Source organism: Tiliqua scincoides, chromosome 3 (genome assembly GCF_035046505.1).
Source record: "Tiliqua scincoides isolate rTilSci1 chromosome 3, rTilSci1.hap2, whole genome shotgun sequence".
Lineage (NCBI taxonomy): Eukaryota > Metazoa > Chordata > Lepidosauria > Squamata > Scincidae > Tiliqua > Tiliqua scincoides.
Genome location: NC_089823.1, coordinates 225,560,602 through 225,578,669, shown reverse-complemented (window position 1 = coordinate 225,578,669; position 18,068 = coordinate 225,560,602). Strand labels below are relative to the sequence as shown.

At 41.5% G+C, this 18,068-nt stretch overlaps 1 protein-coding gene across 3 annotated transcripts in view; it reads left to right on the top strand.

Annotated features, from left to right (window-relative positions):
• Window positions 1-18,068, top strand: part of TNIK (TRAF2 and NCK interacting kinase) — a 292,122-nt gene that overhangs the window by 259,076 nt on the left and 14,978 nt on the right. For all 3 annotated transcript variants that reach the window (XM_066621727.1, XM_066621728.1, XM_066621726.1), the window contains 3 exons: window positions 11,473-11,657; window positions 13,119-13,245; window positions 16,609-16,773. In XM_066621727.1, coding sequence (XP_066477824.1) covers window positions 11,473-11,657; window positions 13,119-13,245; window positions 16,609-16,773 — 477 coding nt within the window. The remainder of the gene's footprint in view (window positions 1-11,472; window positions 11,658-13,118; window positions 13,246-16,608; window positions 16,774-18,068) is intronic.

Sequence of the window (18,068 nt, the reverse complement as noted above, 5' to 3'; positions counted from 1 at the left end):
AAAGACCCTGCCTCTGGGTAGCATGCATGCGTGAGACAGGACATCAGATATTCACAGTTATGAAATCTCAATGAGCTTTCTCAAAATCAGGCTTTGGGACAAAACACTATAGTGCAGTGGTTTTCAGACTGGGGCGTTGCAACGCCCCAGCCTGAGGGGCCTAGCCTCTTTCCCCTTAAAGGGCAGGGGCAGGGGGCACTTTCGCTCCACTTTCACTTCTAACTAGCTGGGGAGCCCTGCAGATGCTCACACAAGGCTCCCTGCACCCCTGACAGGCTGCTGCAGGGACTGGTGAGTGCATCCCAGTCCCTGCAGCCCTCTTGAGCTGCGCGATCCTGGGGATCGTGTCACTGCTTCCCCCCTGCCTCCATCCGCCCCCGCAAGGACTTTCAGCGGTGCAAATGCTCCTAGAGAGTTTAAACCGCTGCTATAGTAGTAAAGAAAGTCCCCAAGCCTCAGATTTTCAGTTGCTTGCTACTTCAGCATTTCATTTTGATTTCAACTGTTAAAAGTGTTACATTGTTACAGCCCACTTCCATCAGAGTCAAACTGGACATTACATGCAGATATATGTAATGCTACCTCAACATGCCCCTTGGAAAAAAGAAAGGCTATTCCTAGAGGGGCAATCCAGATCTTAGATATGGAGGTTATGCCTTTTTCCAGTCCACAATTTCCCTCCTCTAAATTCCCTCCCCAGCAACTTTTTCTTCTGCAGGGTTCCATATGTGTGTTTTGTCTTCAGAGACCAAACTTTGATTCCAGAACAGTTAATTTTCATAGAAATTCTGAGCAGTAATTCATTGTTACAAGAATTAACTTTTATTAATGTGTGGTGTTATGGACCAGATCTTCGTTTGCCCTGAATTCTCATGAACTTTGACATTTTTCTACAATTCTGAATCCATCCATTGCTACCAAGCAGCATAGTAGTAAAATTATTTATTTTATTTTTCATATTTTTATACCACCCTTCCTCTGAAGAGCTCACGGCAGTTTTACGCAGCTGCTCCTCCCCTCGTTCTTGTCCTCACAACAACCCTGTGAGATAAGTGAGGCTGGGAGAAAGTGACTAGCCCAAGGTCACCCAGGAAGCTTTGTGGCCGAGGGGGAATTTGAACTTGGATCATCCAGGTCTAAGTCCACCTCCCAAACCACACTACACTACCCTGGCTCTCATGAACAGTGAGCAGTGAGAAAATGAACAGTGAGCCTTGCAATTATTTTATTATTATTAATTTATATCCCGCCTTTTTGCCCCATGGGCACACAAGGCAGCCTACAACAATTAAAAATACAAAATTAACAATTAAAAACAATAATAAAAACAATTTTCAAATAATTAAAAAAACTAAAACAAAACTAATTAGTTTTAGTTTTTAAAAACTAAAACTAAAACAAACTAATTCTCTTCTTACTCAATGACCACTAGAAAATATGAGTAACACTAGGAAGTATAAGTAGAAAATATTGAATAATAAAACATTGTAGACCAATAAAAACAGTAAAATGTATATGAATGCTTTTGTTTTTTAAGGTCCTAAATTCCTAAGTACATTTAAATGTAATTACTTCACTTTTAATTAAGGCAAAAAATATACTCACTTTGAGGGTGCAATCCTAACCCCTTATGTCAGTGCTTTCCAGCATTGACATAAGGGCAATGCAGCTCTGAGGTAAGGGAACAAACATTCCCTTACTTTGAGGAGGTCTCCATGAGTGACACCCAACGGCAGAATGCAGCACGTGTCCCATGGGCACTGCTATGCCAGTGCTGGAAAGCACTGACGTAAGGGGTTAGGATTGTGCCCTGAGTCTGGTTGTTGCAAAGAAGCAGGTCGTACCCAGAAAGATGATGAATTTCTTTAACACTTATTGTCTTAAGTGGGAGTTGAAAGCACTCAGCAAATTGCAGGAAGGAAAAGATTGAGGATTTCTTCACATGTTCTAGTTCTGCTTATGCACTATGTGCAATTGATATGTGAAGTGAATATGTGTCATTTACAACGTGTAATTGTGTACAGTTACCCCTGGTTGCAGTTGCCCCTGGTCCCTCTCTAAGTGTGTACACCTTGTGCACACAGTAGGAGAAAAGGCATGCATCCTTCTAAGATGTTAGGGTGTGCATGGGTTGTACCCACTAATTCTTATAATGAATGAAGCACTCTTAAGAGCCAGTGCCCTCAGACAAGCACCCACCTTTAACCTGATCCTTTGGGCAATAGCTATCATGCAATTTTACAATAGGAAAATCCTCCTTTCACAAGCAGCCTTAATTTGCATACAGCTTGCCTGTTCCATGGTGGGGAATGCTTCAAAGCCACCTGCATATGGCACTCATTGATTCAGACACATGCAGTATATCCTCAAACCCATTTCTTGTAGATGTTTCTAGTACAGTTTTTCTCAAACAGTGTTTCTTAAATATATTAGGCTTGATGCTGCCATGGTATGTGACTGCATTTGGAGAAATGTTACAGACCTGTACTTTAAACAAGCTATTATTTATATTCTTTTAACAATGATAGTAAATAGGATTTACTCCTGGGTAAGTGTGGGTAGGACTGTAGCCTAGGATTGTTAAAAATTTTCCTGCTTGAAGATATAACTTCTGGTCATGACATCACTTCCAGTGTGTCCTGACAGATTCTCGTTCTAAAAAGTGGGTCCTGGTGCTAAATGTGTGAGAACCACTGTTCCAGTAAAATTAGACTTTGTGATATCAGATAGTTTTAGTTTATTTAATATTCACTTTTCATATAGGTTACTTCCAAATTTCTGGTTTTCAGGTAAAAAGGTAAAAAAAGTGGCATTCCTCTGATGAGTGGTGATTGGCAGCATCAGCCATGCTCCATTAATGTTCTTAAAATGCGATGTTAACATTTGAAAAGAAGCTTGTGCATTCAAGAATGTTGACACTGCAATTGTGTGCTTTTTAAGGCTCAAATATGGGTTAAGGTTCTATCTGAGGTGAATAAGATGGTGAATGGTCTTGAAATAGTTCAAAATTAATTTACTGACTTAATTGTTGTTAAAAGAACTAAGCATTTTTAAAAACCATTTAGAGGTTTTTGTCCATTTTATGTATTGCATGCATCATAAAGTATTCAGATGATCAGGCTAAAGTTAGATTGGTTGCTATAGATGTATTTGTGACAAAAAGCTCTCATTTGCTGTCATTCCATCTTATGAGTGGTGGGTTTATGTTGTTTTAATTTGGACTAAATATGAGAATCATGTGGTCAGTGGTGGGTGGGGGGGTTATACTATAGTAATCTTTGAAACTAAAAAGTGTTTTGTTCCGAACTGTCAAATGTGGTGGGAAGTGGCTAAGAAGTGTGGCAGTAAATCAGTGTGTTGGCAGAGATGCCAGTGAAAATCACTATATCCAGGTTCACATTAGAACCTGGATTAGAACCACATTAGAATCACTATATCCAGGTTCACATTAGAAGAACAAGTATTAGGATCCCAAAAGAACAAGTATTAGGAAGAACAAGTATTAGTATTAAGAAGAACAAGTATTAGGATCCCAAAAGATCTGTGTTAGAGAAGAATTTCTGACTTATATGCTGGTTAGTAAAGTTTTCTGAATGGTGAACCACTTTGTGTGGTGCTCTGCTTCTTTGTATGGGCCGAGTCCTCTGATCCATCTGACCTGACATTCTCTTCACTGCCCAGTTATCTTCCCTGTTATCTTCCCAGTTATCTTCCCTGTTATCTTCACTGCCCAGTTATCTTCCCTGTTATCTTCCCAGTTATCTTCCCAGTTTCTCTGTAAACCGCTTTGTGAACTTTTTGTTGAAAAGCGGTATATAAATACTGTTGTTGTTGTTGTTGTTGTTCCCTGAACCAAGTTGGAAGGACTGCTTAGTAAGGGGAGGATTTCTGCTCTTGCTGCGATCTCCCTTCCAACCCACGTGGCTTTGGGGAAAGATAGACAAGTCTTTGCAGAAGACTGGAAGAATCCTGCTCTATCTGATGCACTGATGCATCTTTGCTTGCTGGGAGGGAGAGACAGACTAAAGTGAGCCCATGATAGAGGACATCATGCTACATTACCTTGCCTGCCTGACTAGCTCAGGTGGAGCAGAGTAGAAGGGAAAATTTCTCCTTCCACATACTCTGATCTGTGTGTCTCTCTCTCTTCCTCCATATTATTTCTTTCAAGAAACATGGAGGAGATGGAAGAAGTTGGAGGCTGATGGAAGGCAGATACTGCCCCCTCATGGGGCTGGATTCAGAGCCAGTCCCCATTTGGTAAAGACCTCCCCATTCAAGCACCTACACCTCAAATTCTCTGCCACTTTAAAATTAATACATCAAGAAAGTTCAACCTAGTTTCTGACATGCTCATTTCCTACAAGCTGGGAAGGCATTGTTGTTTTCTTTTTAAACACTGGGAAACTTTAAAATATACAACCCAACTATATCCTTAACTGATGGTATCCTTAATCTTTCTGAACATATAAATCTGCTCTCAGTTCACATGCTGTAAAATGTCAGGACTTTACCTTATAATACTACTTAGTATATAATTCTTCTAGTATATAATTCTTCTATTCTATAATACTTCTAATAGTATATAATTAGAAGTCTAGAACCTGTTCAGGCTTATTTGTCTTTCTGATGATTTGTGAGTGACAATACTGAAGTTATATTTTCAATAAGCAAAAATGGGAATAGTTCAAAACATAATGAAATGTTTGAAATGTTTCGCAAACCATGGATTAAAGCACATTGCAGGGACTAGATCCTACAAGGTGCTTTAATCCATGGCTTAAAGGCTCAAGGAACATTTCAAATTATGTTTTGAACTCATCCAGCCGTGAAAGTCTTAGTATGTTTGTAAACAGGGATAGCTTTGTAATAGCAGTTATAAATGTAGAAGACCATTTTTCCCAATTCCAGCTTCCAAGTTACAGGTGCTGGAGAGAGAACAGCTTTAAGTGGTAGAATGTACAATTTTAACTGGAAACGATCCAACCAGAATGAGTCACTAATTATTGGACTTTGAATTGTATGGTATAAATGTCTTCATGCTGTCTGAGAGTTAATTGGGTCGTCTTTTCATTTTAGGAAGGGAAAAAGTTGAGTAATTAAAACAATAGGAATTGATTAGACAGTAATAAAAATATTTGCTTAGCTTCAGTTGGTGTTAAATATCAAGTCGGTTGGCAGTGAAAACAAACCTTGAAAAACCATATTATCTCTTCAGTTTTAAGGAGCAATATTTTTAATGAAATGGGGGACACTACAAATTTTTGCTTTGGAGGGTAGGAACAAGTCTATTAGACATGTAAAATGTACTTGTCTGAACAACCTCCAGTCAACAGTACTTGAATTAAACCTAGGGGTTTGAGTCACAACCCTCCTCCCACTGAAGCTTTTCTATACTAAATACCCCCTTATCTGTTTACCATAATAAAATAAGGTTATATATTAAGGTTGTAATAAAATAAGGTTATATATTAAGTTTGACATACAAATATGACATATGATTGAGACATACAAAATCATACAGGGGATGGACAGAGTGGATAGAGAGACACTCTTTTCCCTCTCACATAACACCAGAACCAGGGGACAACCACGAAAGTTGAGTGTTGAGAGAGTTAGAACAGACAGAAGAAAATATTTCTTTACCCAGAGTGTAATTAGTTTGTGGAACTCTTTGCCACAAGAAGTAGTGATGGCATCTTGCCTGGATGCCTTTAATAGGGGATTGGACAAATTTCTGGAGGAAATGTTCATTACAGGTTACAAGTCATAGTAGGTATGTGCAAGCTCTTGGTTTTAGAGGCAAGCTGCCTCTGATTGCCAGATGCAGGGGAGGGCACTAGGACACAGGTGGTGTCTGTTGACTTGTGTTCTCCCTGGGGCATTTGGTGGGCCACTGTGAGATACAGGAAGCTGGACTAGATGGGCCCTTGGCCTGATCCAGCAGGGCTCTTCTTACGTTCTTATGTTCTTACATATTAAGATCAGAAATTCAGCAGGAGCCCTTTTTCGCAGTTCCTGATCCACGAATTCACTTATCCATGGATCTGGTCTGCGGGGTGCCCCCCTGCACACCCCCTTCAGAGTGTCCTCTGAGCCCTGCAGTTAAAAAAACACAACTTCCAGTTTCAAAGAGAAACCAAAAGTGACATTTTTAATGCTTTATAAGGCATTAGGAAGCCCGGGGAAGCCCCAGAGAAAACAGAAGTCACATTTTTTTTAACAGAAAGGCTCAGTCTGAGTCCGGCAAAGGCCGCTCAGAGGACTCTCCGGAGGTGATGGGAGTATCCAAAGAGTATCTCCCTGCCCATCCCCCATAGCGTTGTTGTTTCCTATGGTGCAAAATGTATTGATAGCGCCCAATCCCATCCAACTTTCCAGTGCTGGTGCAACCACAGTGCAGCTCTGAGGAAAGGGAACAAACATACCCTTACCTGGAGGAGGCCTCCGTGGCTGCCCCCCTACCACAGCATCAGCGCTAGAAAGTTGGATAGGATTTGGCCCTCAATCTGTCCAAATCTTGGAAGTTATGTGGCAACTGTGTCAGTTCTTCATGAGAATCCCCACTCTTCCTCACAGCAGACTTTGAGAAGTTGCCGAAAATTGGGCTTTTATGTCATAAAAAGACTAACGTCATTTGTCATAAAAAGACATATGTAATAAAAAGACTTCTCATATTTATTAGAATTGCATTGAAACCAACACTAATTGGGTGTGACTTTAGGGCAAACTGCAGTGTCAGTGAGGTGTTTGGTTTTATTTTGCAGAACTGGAAATTATATTGGTATGAAATTGTCATGTCATTTTGAGTTTGACTGTCTACTAGTCTGCATTTCCTATGAACAAGGTGAAGTTCTTTCTGCAGAATATTTCCTAGAATTCTAAGCTTTAATTGGTAGAAGCATCAACAGAAACATTCATTGATTAATCTGTGAAAGACGTGCTGACAAATTAAACTAGTAGATTTAATTACCAATTATTGGTAATGTTAATTGGTAGGATTGTGTATTGAGACATACCTACATGTTCTTTAAAGCTCCAATTCTATATACACTTACTTGGGAGTAAGTTCCATTAAACAATAGGACTTACTTCTGAGTAGTTATACTGTGAGCCTGTTTTGTTTCTGAAGAAATGCTTTGAAAATTTTAAAGATGGTTCTTCCAGCAGAGAGCAATAACTTTGGTTTATTGATCTTCAAGTTAATAACTCAAAAGGAACTGTATTAAATTTTTTGCACTGTACATATTGGATTGCTTTATCAGTTAAAATGCAGTGATCACTGATCAGTTCATTAAAAATTATTCAGTTGGTTGACGGGTCTGGTATTTACCTTCTCCCCATTGATTCAAAGTATTTTTGTCCATGAAATTTATGAAAAAGACTAGAGACTCACAATGTGAACTACTGTAAATTGAAAGGTGACACTGACCAGAGATGGAGGTAGCTGTGTCTTCATGACATGTATGGCAATTAGAGTGCAATCAAGTTCAAGAGTGATAATGGTGTTATTGGGGCTTCATTGAGACTAGATCCTTGGTTTTGCCACAGTTTCAACTCTTATGCTGGAGGCAAAGCTTTTTTTAAGACTGCATCTCCAGGCCATTTTTAGAAGCATTTTGTCCACCAATGGTAAAATTGGGGCAATTGCAAGATGCAGCAAGGAGAATATGAGAGAGAATATGGCCATAAGAACAAAAAATAAATGTGGAAATTAGCTTATTTCAATGAGTTTCTTTCTCCCTAATCCTTTATCTCTGACCAAATGCACTGATGGGTCGCTAATATAGGGGGAAATGGTAAGACTGAGTATTGCAGTGGCTTTGTTCATCATGTGCATGCCTTATGTAATAGACTCTTCTAACCCATTCTAATTAGAGCTCTCATGCTTTTTATTTTTTGCCCTACTGCTTCCCCTCGCATTGCTATAAAAGCATGTAAGATTACAAGAAATCTACTTTTTCTACAGTGCTTGCAGTGCCTTTTGTATTAAAACAACACTGTCTATAAGTGTGAAGTCCAAGCTCTCATCAGTGTCATAGTAAACTGAAAATTCTGTGTGTTGGTTTTCTCTTTGAGCCCCCCAGTTCTTTTTCCCTACTTATAGCTTTCAGAATATAATATGTCAATGTTTGTTTGTTTTTTTGTATTTATGTTTATATACACATGCACACACACACCCTATACAGGGCGTGTATAAATATGTGAGGCTCTTTGGCAAGTTCATCCATATGTTTGCCATTTACTAGAACTGAAAAAGGCCTTTATGATATTTGTTTCTCAAGTCTTCGTGAAAACATCACACTGTAAATAACCCTTAATTGTCTTGTCTTTAGAGCTCTGTCAGCAGTAGCTAGAGTTAATTCACTAAAGACAAATAAGAACCTACCAGGGTAAGTGCCTCTTGAACAATATGAAGAGAGATGGCAACTACCTGGGGAAAGGGTGCCGAAGTAAAAGCTATGGAAATGTAACATGATGTCCACAAGTCTCTAATGACTTTCCACCCTCCTAAGCATATGAGTGGAATCAGATTTTTCTAAAATGTTCAATGTGGCAGAGAGTCTGGACACCGACTTGGTCAATGCAGTATCTGTGGAACCAATCTGGGTCTTGAAGATCTCATAGTGGTTTATAAGAAGAGAGCAAAGTTTGAACCTGGTGTAGTTCCAGAAAGAAAACTTTAAATGCATGTGCCACGTATCACCTTAAAAGGGTCAGTGACAGGGGAGATGGCAATAAGATGGCCTGCTGTAACACCCTTCCTCATGGTTGCTCAATACACCTCTTTTGTCCCTTTTAAGAATCACCGAACTTTTGTATTTATGATAGTAAAAACCAAAACAGAGACCACTTCAAACTGAGTGAATAGACAACCAAACGGCAAGCAAAGTTCAGCATAAATAAGTGTAAAGTGATGCAAACTGGGACAAAAAAAAAATCTCATCTTCACATATATACTGATGGGGTCTGACAACCCCCCTCCCACCCACACACACAACCAGCAAGTCAAGTAATCTTTGCAGGAAGGGCTTTGCACCCAACTGGGCTCCATGCCGTGATAGCCCAGGAAAGAGGACTTGGGATTGCAGTGGATAACTCTGTTCAACCCAGTCTGTAGCAGCACTGAAGAAGGCAAATTCCACACAGTGGCTATTAGGAAAGAGTTAGAGAATACTGCTAATATTACGGGTGGGACCTTAGTAGTCGAAGGGGTTCCATTCCCGAACCGCCCACAGAATACAAAATCCGTGGATATCAGGGCCCACATTTAAAGGGCTTTAAAAAGAAAATAAGTGCCAAAATAGCTTTTCCTACCTTCCTGTGGCCAAACTGCACTAGCTGTTTCAGCGCTCAAAGACTCACTTCTGGGTTGCGTGGTGGTTCATTGCTCTTCTTAGGTTCACCCCAGAATGCAATGCAATAGGTGTTAGCCATGAAACTGATTGGTGGTGAACAGGCAAAAGGAGATACTTCTTCACATGGTGCATAATTAATCTGCAGAATTTGCTTCAACCAATTATGGCAATGATCACTAGCTTGGATGGCTTTAAGACAGTATTGGACTAATTCACAGAGGACAAGTTTATCAGTGGTTGTTAGTTGCGATGACTGCTGCTTCTGTTGTGTGCTGCTTCTGTGTTCAGCAGCAGAATACCTCTGATATAACAAAATAAGCAATTAAGGGCACAGTCCTATCTTGTGCTTGATCCAATGCAGGATAGGTGCCCAAAGTGGTTCAACCAAAGATAAGGGGAAACTCTGTAAGCCACTACAGCCCCATGGGTGTCCTTGGGCCACCTCCTGAGGTGACCCAAGTCCAAGGAAAGCGGAGTGGCTTGAAGCCGCTCCGTGCTGCTTGGGGAACAGGGTTGGGATCTGGCATAACAGCCGGATCCCAGCCCCGCTTCCCACTCCCCCGCCCGCCCCCAAAACCATCCTCCACCTGCCCTCCCCCCACCCCGGAATGCCTCCCTCCCGCCTCCTCCCTGCCCCCACAGACCCCTGCATCGGCCAAGCTCAGCTGACGCAACTTACCTGGGGGAAGCTGCCACAGAGGCAGGATTTAGCCTCCGTGTGCCAGCATACCTCCATGCACTGGCACAGCTTCCTCCTGAGGAGGTGCAAATGTGCTTTACAGCATGTTGGCGACCCTCCTAGGCTGGCGCAAGGGAGTCACGCCAGCCTAACGTGCAGTTAGGATTGTGCTATAAGTAATCTATGTTGACTTTGCAGCATTTGTGCTAATCTCATAAGGTTTTCTTTTGTCAAGTTTAGGAAAATTTTCATTCCAGATTTCCCTTTTTTATTTTTCAGTAGTCTTTCAAAACATAATTTAAGCATTTACTTTTAATAGTCAAAATAAGAAACCAAGAGCTGGATTAAGCATTATAACTTCATAGTAAATTTTATATGTATGACACATACACCCCATAGCACATGTTTTATACAAAGCTCTGCTTGAGTCCAAACCATCACAATTTAGGTTTTCTACATGGATCATATGCAGGAAACTCCCACCTTGAGAGCGGTATTCATAAATAAATTCTACTAAATGATACAGCCAGGGTTATGGCATGAAACCCATAAGTACAATGCCAATCCCATGCCAAATGTATCATCTAGACCTGGTCAGGTTTCCCAGTCCAATACCTTAAGTGTTTGGAAACTGTTTCCATTGATTTTATTGGAATTCCATTCCAGTGAAATATGTTTTGCTTAAGGGTGTAAAGGTATTACATTTCAATGAAATTAGGAAAACATCTAAGTAAATATGTGTTGGTGCTGAGGTGTGTCACAATGGTCCACAGACAACATTGTTTTCCAGTTTACTATGATGGTGACTGAACTCCATGCTTTTAACCAATATAATTGTGCCATGTATGTATATGTTGCAGTAAAAACCCAAAATTAGTTGTTACTAGTAAAAACTAGAGATACCCACCCATTTTTCAAGACTATAGTTCTAAGTATTTGAAACCAGATATTCCTAAGTGTCTTCAGATATCCTAGTTCTAACTAGTCCAAAGTAGAGGCTACTTTGTCCGGTACTTTTTTGTCCAGTACTTTCTAGTTAGAACTAGGATCTACTGTGATGCTTAACAGCTTCTAGTTTTTGCTAGTCAGAACTAGAATCTCCAAAGACAACTAGTTCTAACAAAACTTCAGGTTTTTACTGTAAGGTGCATAGGAGACTATGAATAGATATGTATGCACACACATACATGGTCAAACACAAAAGATGGCTGTTGTGTTCTCAGCAAGCATCAAGCTAATTTTTTTTAAAACAAAGTTAGATACCATGTTGTCTTACATTTGTTCTGTGTTTGTAAAACAACAATACGTTAATTTCTTGTTTTTGGTTGTTTGTGCTGTGCAATATTAGCTTTTAGTCTGATGTGTGTAGTATTTTTCCCATCTATCTGCTAAATGAAATTCATGTTGATTTCCGTGTTTTCCCTTCCCTCTTAGGATCTGACTGCCTTAGCCAAAGAACTAAGGGAACTACGTATTGAAGAAACCAACCGACCCTTGAAGAAAGTTACCGATTATTCCTCCTCCAGCGAGGAGTCTGAAAGTAGTGAAGAGGAAGAGGAGGATGGGGAAAGTGAAACACAGGATGGGACTGTACCTGTCAGTGACATTCCAAGACTTATGTAAGGCACATTTTTGTAAAGATAAATTTGTGATCATTGCACTATGTTTTGGAGCCATTTGTTCCTCTGTCCCTACTCTGCATTGGCCGGCAGGAGTAGGGAAAAGCGCAACAGGATGATACTGCAGCACAGGATAAATAATCCTGATCATTATAGGAAGAGGCAGTACATCAACACAGGAGTGCCACTTATGCCTGAGGCTGGCAGCATGTAGTTTTGTACGGTGATGTTAACTTATTAGTGCTTGGAAAAGCTGTTGATAGAGCAGAGTTCTGTGGGACCCTGGCTTTATGTGGCACAGATCCTAGTATACCCATTGGGTTTGCTGTAGCTCACCCCAGGGCAAGGAGAGAATCATTTCTCATTGCCCTGGGCTGAAATGCTTGCAGCCCGAAACTCGTGCTTGATACAGAGAGGCCTACTGGCCTCCCTGTTCCAGGGCAAGTTAGGATTGTGCTGTCCAGTTGTCCTCATAGACTAATTGCCCGTGTTTGGTTTGTAACATTGACAACTATGGTTGTCAGTGGGGCGGTATGGTTGAGAGCCAGGGTGGAGTAGTGGTTTGGGAGGTGGACTTAGACCTGGCAGAGCCAGGTTCAAATCCCCCCTCGACCACGAAGCTTCCTCGGTGACCTTGGGACAGTCACGTTCTCTCAGCCTCACCTACCTCGCAGGGTTGTTGTGAGGACAAAAGGAGGGGAGCAGCTGTGTACACCGCCCTGAGCTCTTTGGAGGAAGGGTGGTATAAGAATGTGAAAAATAATAATGACAATAACTTGCAGGAAGTGATGCTTGTCTGTGATGCCATCCCCATCATATGAATTTCCTTACCCTTGTTCTGCTGGATATGTGAGGAGATTCTTAACACGATGAGGACAAATAAGATTGAGAGTACTTTAAAATGCTTCTGAACAGGTTGACCTCCACTGCCATAGGAAAGTCATTACTATAGCATCTCCTCTCCCTGCCCCCCCCCATGTCAATTATAATGTGCTTTGATCCTTAGGAGATATCCAGACATGACACAGATCACAGGCTTGTCACTGAAAACGGCACCTTTCCCATTCCATCCTCCATTCCCCAAAACATTCAGCAAGGGAAACACATGACATGATGTCAATGTGACGATGTGCAGCCATGCATTTATGTTACCAAACGCTGCAGGGACAGAAGAGAAGCTAGATGTAGGGTTGCTGTTTTGAGCAGTGAGCCTGTCATGTTTTCAATTTTGTCCTCATCAGAAAAAGATGAGGGTGAGAAGACACAGATGTTCAGGAAAGGAACCTATAGAACAAGTTTGTTGGCATTTATGAATAAAAGTTTCGCTGTAGTTCATTGGTCTGCACAGTCCAGTTTCATGCACGACCATGAGAAACCAGCAAGCTGATATAGCATTGCTCAGCAATGATAATCTTTCTTCTTATTTTGGTTTTGTAAATACCCACTGCTAATGTTTTGCAGACCAACAGGAATTCCAGGAAACAGTGAGGCCTACAATCTCGGAATGGTGTCCAGTCATGGTCTAGAACCGTCCCATACTGATACATTTAGCAGTGTTTCAAGAGAGGGGACTTTAATGATAAGGGAGGTAAGTAGGTGGCTTCTATTTTCTGAGCAACATCTTCAAGTGGTTTTCTCTCTGTAAGCTATGAATAATAATTATGCTGTGTATTCTGCACGCAAAGTGATTGATTAAGCTGTGCTTGTTAGTGGCTGATTAATATAATTATAACATCTAAACAAAAGAGGTTTTTCCAAACTACAAACCGCAGCAAACACCTTAGGACACAACAGGGTTCTTGCTGGATTCAGTTATGTTTTCACCATGGAGTAAAGCAAGAAAAAAACTCCTGAACTGAAGGACTTACACAACATTTACACTGTCAGAAGCTCAATTGAAACCTGGCCCAAACACTTATGTACTAATTTCCTCTGTAACCATCTGCTGAAGATTCTCAGTTGTTTTAGTTTAATTGTAGCTCTTTATCTGAATACTCTAATTGCAATGTCTTGGCTTTTATTCAGGGGAGACAAGAAAAAGCGACTCCAGTATATTCAACTCCAGTATATTTGTTCTGAAGATTTGTGTAGTTTTTGCATTCTCACATGAGGCAATAGTCACTCTGATGTAATATGGATACATTTCCGTGCAGTCTCTGGTGACCATAAAAAAGCCATGTGTTTGGTTGAGTGCCACTACTAAAACTGTTGCTGTTAAATTTCCTCTGAGTGAAGACCAAAATTGTGGCCCTATGTTTAGGTTGCTTCCAGACAAAACACTCTCTTCTACTGAGGAAGCACTGACTTATCTCAGTGCTTTACTACTGCAGGTCACCTGCAGCAGTACCTGGTTGTCTACACCCCCCCCCATAACACATTATAGACATGTTATTAGTGTTATTGCTGAAGAACAACTTTGTCTCTGTGAGGAGGGGGGGTTTGCATTTTTCACCCATGTATCCTTCTCCACCTTAAATTAGACTCCTCCTACTTTATGTATGATTATAGCAGAGGTGGATTTAAATGCAAAGATCTGCTTCTGTCACTTAAACAATTTATCTGAGTGGTGAGACAGCCGCTTCATCCCAGGTTGCTCAAGTACTGCAGATAGTAGCACATGGGAACAGCCAATGCTGTGATTTCTGTCCATTTAAGCGTTGCTTGGCGTAGAGGAGAGGGCAACCTTCAGGTGGAAGGAACCATGATCCATCCATGGGATCATGGGAACAGAAGAAGAGCCCTGCTGGATCAAGCCTAGGGTCCATCCAGTCCAATTTCCTGTATCTCACAGCGGCCCACGAGATGCCTCAAGGAGCACACAAGATACTTGCATCTTGCTGCCACTCTCTTGCATCTGGCATTCTATTTACCCTCCTACCCCTCAACAAAGACACCCGGCTGCACTTGGGTTTAATTTGGGCCACTTTATTAATCACAAGTGACCAATTTTTAATGAATGAAACCTAGTGAACACACTTTCCCTGCCTTGCCAGTCTGGGGTAGGTGAAAAGTATGTTCCTGGAGTAGCATGGGAATAAACCATAGAGAGAAGGTCTTCCGTGCTGCTGACATTGAGGGTGAGCATAGTTTTATCACAGAAAGGGGAAAGTGTTTGCTGTGTTTGGACAAATCATGTGCAAAAATCGACGACTTTCTTAGTTAGACCTTAAGAATCAAGCTGTGAAGAGGTGTGTGTGTTTTAATTGTTCTTTGCCACTTGATTAAATTGATAGTTGCAAGAATTGTGGCAGATGCTGCTCATGCAGTCGATGGTGATTTCTTTCAGGTACATTAGCCTTCCTGAGTATTTCCTTAATAAGTGGCACATTAGACATAAACAGCAGGTTACTGCAGCTGCAACACACTGAGGACAATTTCTGCCAGGCTTCTTGTTCAGCAGAAGAGGCATTAACAGTGACTTTTGCGACTGAGCAAATCAGATCCATTTTGTCAGTTGCCAGCGAGAGCAGACACAAGAGGAAATAGAGTGCCATTGTTTGCTGGATTATGTAGCATTTCCCCAAATGCAGACCGAAGAGGCTTTTCTGCTCTCCACAGAGGCGCATAACCCTTGTTGATGCTAATGTGAGGTTTGCATTCCTCATGGGACAAAGAGAGATCTATTCATCTATGTGAGGGAAAAGCTGAGACTGGTCAGTGCTGTCTTGTATCACAGAAATGTGCAGTAGTCAGTGGAAAAAGGACCCAGACTGGAAGAGTGGTCACTAGCTATGGCAAGGTCAGGATTGTTACTCACTGGGGCTTAAATACAATTTTGCATTGTCCCATATCTGTAAATCAAACATTGACCAGAATGTAAATTTTTGTACAATATATTATAGATTTTTTTACCCTCTCATGTGAAAATAACCTTTTATTATAATTGCTGTTTTCCTGTTTGTGTATAAGCCTGGCCCTTTAGCTCTCACTGCGATTTCTATTTCACCCACTTCCACCCTCCTCGCACTCACATTTGTTTGCAATGGCATAGCCAGATGGGGTGTAAAGCACTAAGTTTTGCAGGGAGAGTCTCTGCAGCATGCAAGCGGCCCCTCCCCCCTTGCAGCCATTCTGGGCGGTGGGAACAAAATGGAGGTGTATGCACAGAAGGCCTCCCTGGAATGCTCCCAGAAGGCATATGCCTCCGTTTTGCTCCCACCACCCAGAATGGCTCCGATGGGGGGGCCACTTGCATGCTGCGGTAAGGCTCCCTGCAAGGCTTAGTGCTTTGCATCCCCTCTAGCTACACCACTGTTTGTTTGGTTTCTTGCTTGGAGGTCTTGCTTGGGCAGGAGGTCTGGTCTAGAGGGCAAGAGGTCTGGTCTAGAGGGTAGAGCCTCCATTTGCCTGAAGATAACATCCGAAGGTCGCCAGTTCAAGGCCACTGGCACCGTGCGACCTTGAAGCAGCTGACAAGCTGAGCCGAGCTATTCCATCTGCTCTGAGAGTGGGAGGATGGAGGCCAGAATGTGAAACCAGATCAAGAAAGTAACACCTGAATGCTGTGGTTCTTGTAAGATAGAACATTCTTTCAATTTGTAAAAATCCCTTTGGGGATTTAATAAGCCTGCCTATGTAAACCGCCTTGAATAAAGTCTTGAATAGAGACCAAGAAAGGCGGTATATAAATACCTGTATTATTATTATTATTATTGTTATTATTGTTATTATTGTTATTCTGTTTGTTTGTTTGTTTGTTTGTTTGTTTGTTTGTTCGTTCGTTCGTTCGTTCGTTCGTTCGTTCGTTCGTTCGTTCGTTGGGACTTATATCTCACCTTTCAGGTCCCAAAGGCTCTCCAGTGTGATTAATAATAAACTCATCATAAGGCATACCGTTACTAGCTAAGAAGATGCTTAACTAAAAAGTTGTCTGTGCTTGCTTTGGTCCAGAAGTTAACAGTGCACCCTTATAATCTCTTCTCTTTTTTTTTACCACTTTGTGTCTTTACAGACCTCAGGTGACAAAAAGCGCTCTGGCCACACAGCCAGCAATGGCTTTGCAGGGCACGTCAATCTTCCAGATTTGGTGCAGCAAAGTCACTCTCCTGCAGGCACACCGACTGAGGGACTGGGGCGAGTCTCCACCCATGGGCAGGAGATGGATTCTGTGGCAGAAGTAGGTGGCAGGGAGGGGGTGGAGTCCTCTGGGTTAAGTGCCTTTTCCCTTTCCCTCTGCTTTATGTGTAGGCCCTTGTTTTCCTTCTCTCTTTTGGACTTGCGTGCTATATAGATATAGAGCTGAATTGTTCTAAGAATACATCTATTGTAAAGGGTGGTTGAGAAGTGAGGTATATACACTTCTGGGCGCAAGCTTCTCTAGCTATGGTAGCCGCAAACAGGGAAGACTTTGTCGAAGAGATGTGAAACTCCTGCTATTTCTGCTCATTGTGCTATTTTTCCCCACGTTGCTCATGCTAGTGCTCTTGGACTAGCATCTGTCAGTGTGGAAACTAGCACCATTGATGGGAATCTGATGTGCTGGCATTACGCTGTATCATAACTGGAGAATGCCAACATCTACAAGGCACACCAAACAGGCATAATTTCCAGCAATATGTTATAAATAAGGCTGTGGGTATGCCCCATTTCTGCAAGAGCACAGAATTCCACTCTCTGAGAATCTTGGTTTTTTCTTGCTATTTTCAATCCAAAGTTCCTAGCTCATACAATTGTCAAAGTATTCTCGAAGTATGTGGGGCATACTAGTGCAAATCTCTGAAGCCCAAGAAGAGGCTGGATAAGCTTTCTAGAGGGACAGAGTGGGGATTTAATGCTCTGACTATTTCCTTGCTCCTAAAGTAACCAGTAGACACAGAATAAGAGAAACAATTGAAATGTGTGTGACTTATACAATACACCGAAACTGTCTTTACTTGGCACTGAATTTGGATGGCCTTGCTGGAGAATGGTAATGTGTTGTTCCTGGCACAAAATACGCAAAAGGCCCATTTAGAGATTGTGAAGTGGCCACTGCGCTCTTGTCCACCAGGCTTTGGAAGCCAGTATATCCAGCTCTTAATGAAATCTCTGGAGGACTAAACATTCTGCTAAATGTTTGCTCAAGCTCATTACTTTAATTCTTTTCATACTCTGCTAAGAGAGTGTTGCCTTTTTCTGGAAAGTCAGTCAACAGCCTCAGAACATTGTAAGCTTCCATGTACTTTTAAAGGGAAGCTGGTGCTTTCACAAGGTTGGTGGTAGTTTCTGTACAGTTTGCAGGCCATTATCTAGTGTGACAGCTATCTGGTCCTGGCTTTTGCCTTGAATTGCAGACATGGATCTGGGCCTTGATGCCTTTTGAAATAAATTCCAGAAAAGAAATAACAATAATGAAACATTCTTTCTTACTTCCTACTATTATAACAGCTCCTAAAAGAGGTCATAAATATAACACGCCTGGGAAAAATTGCA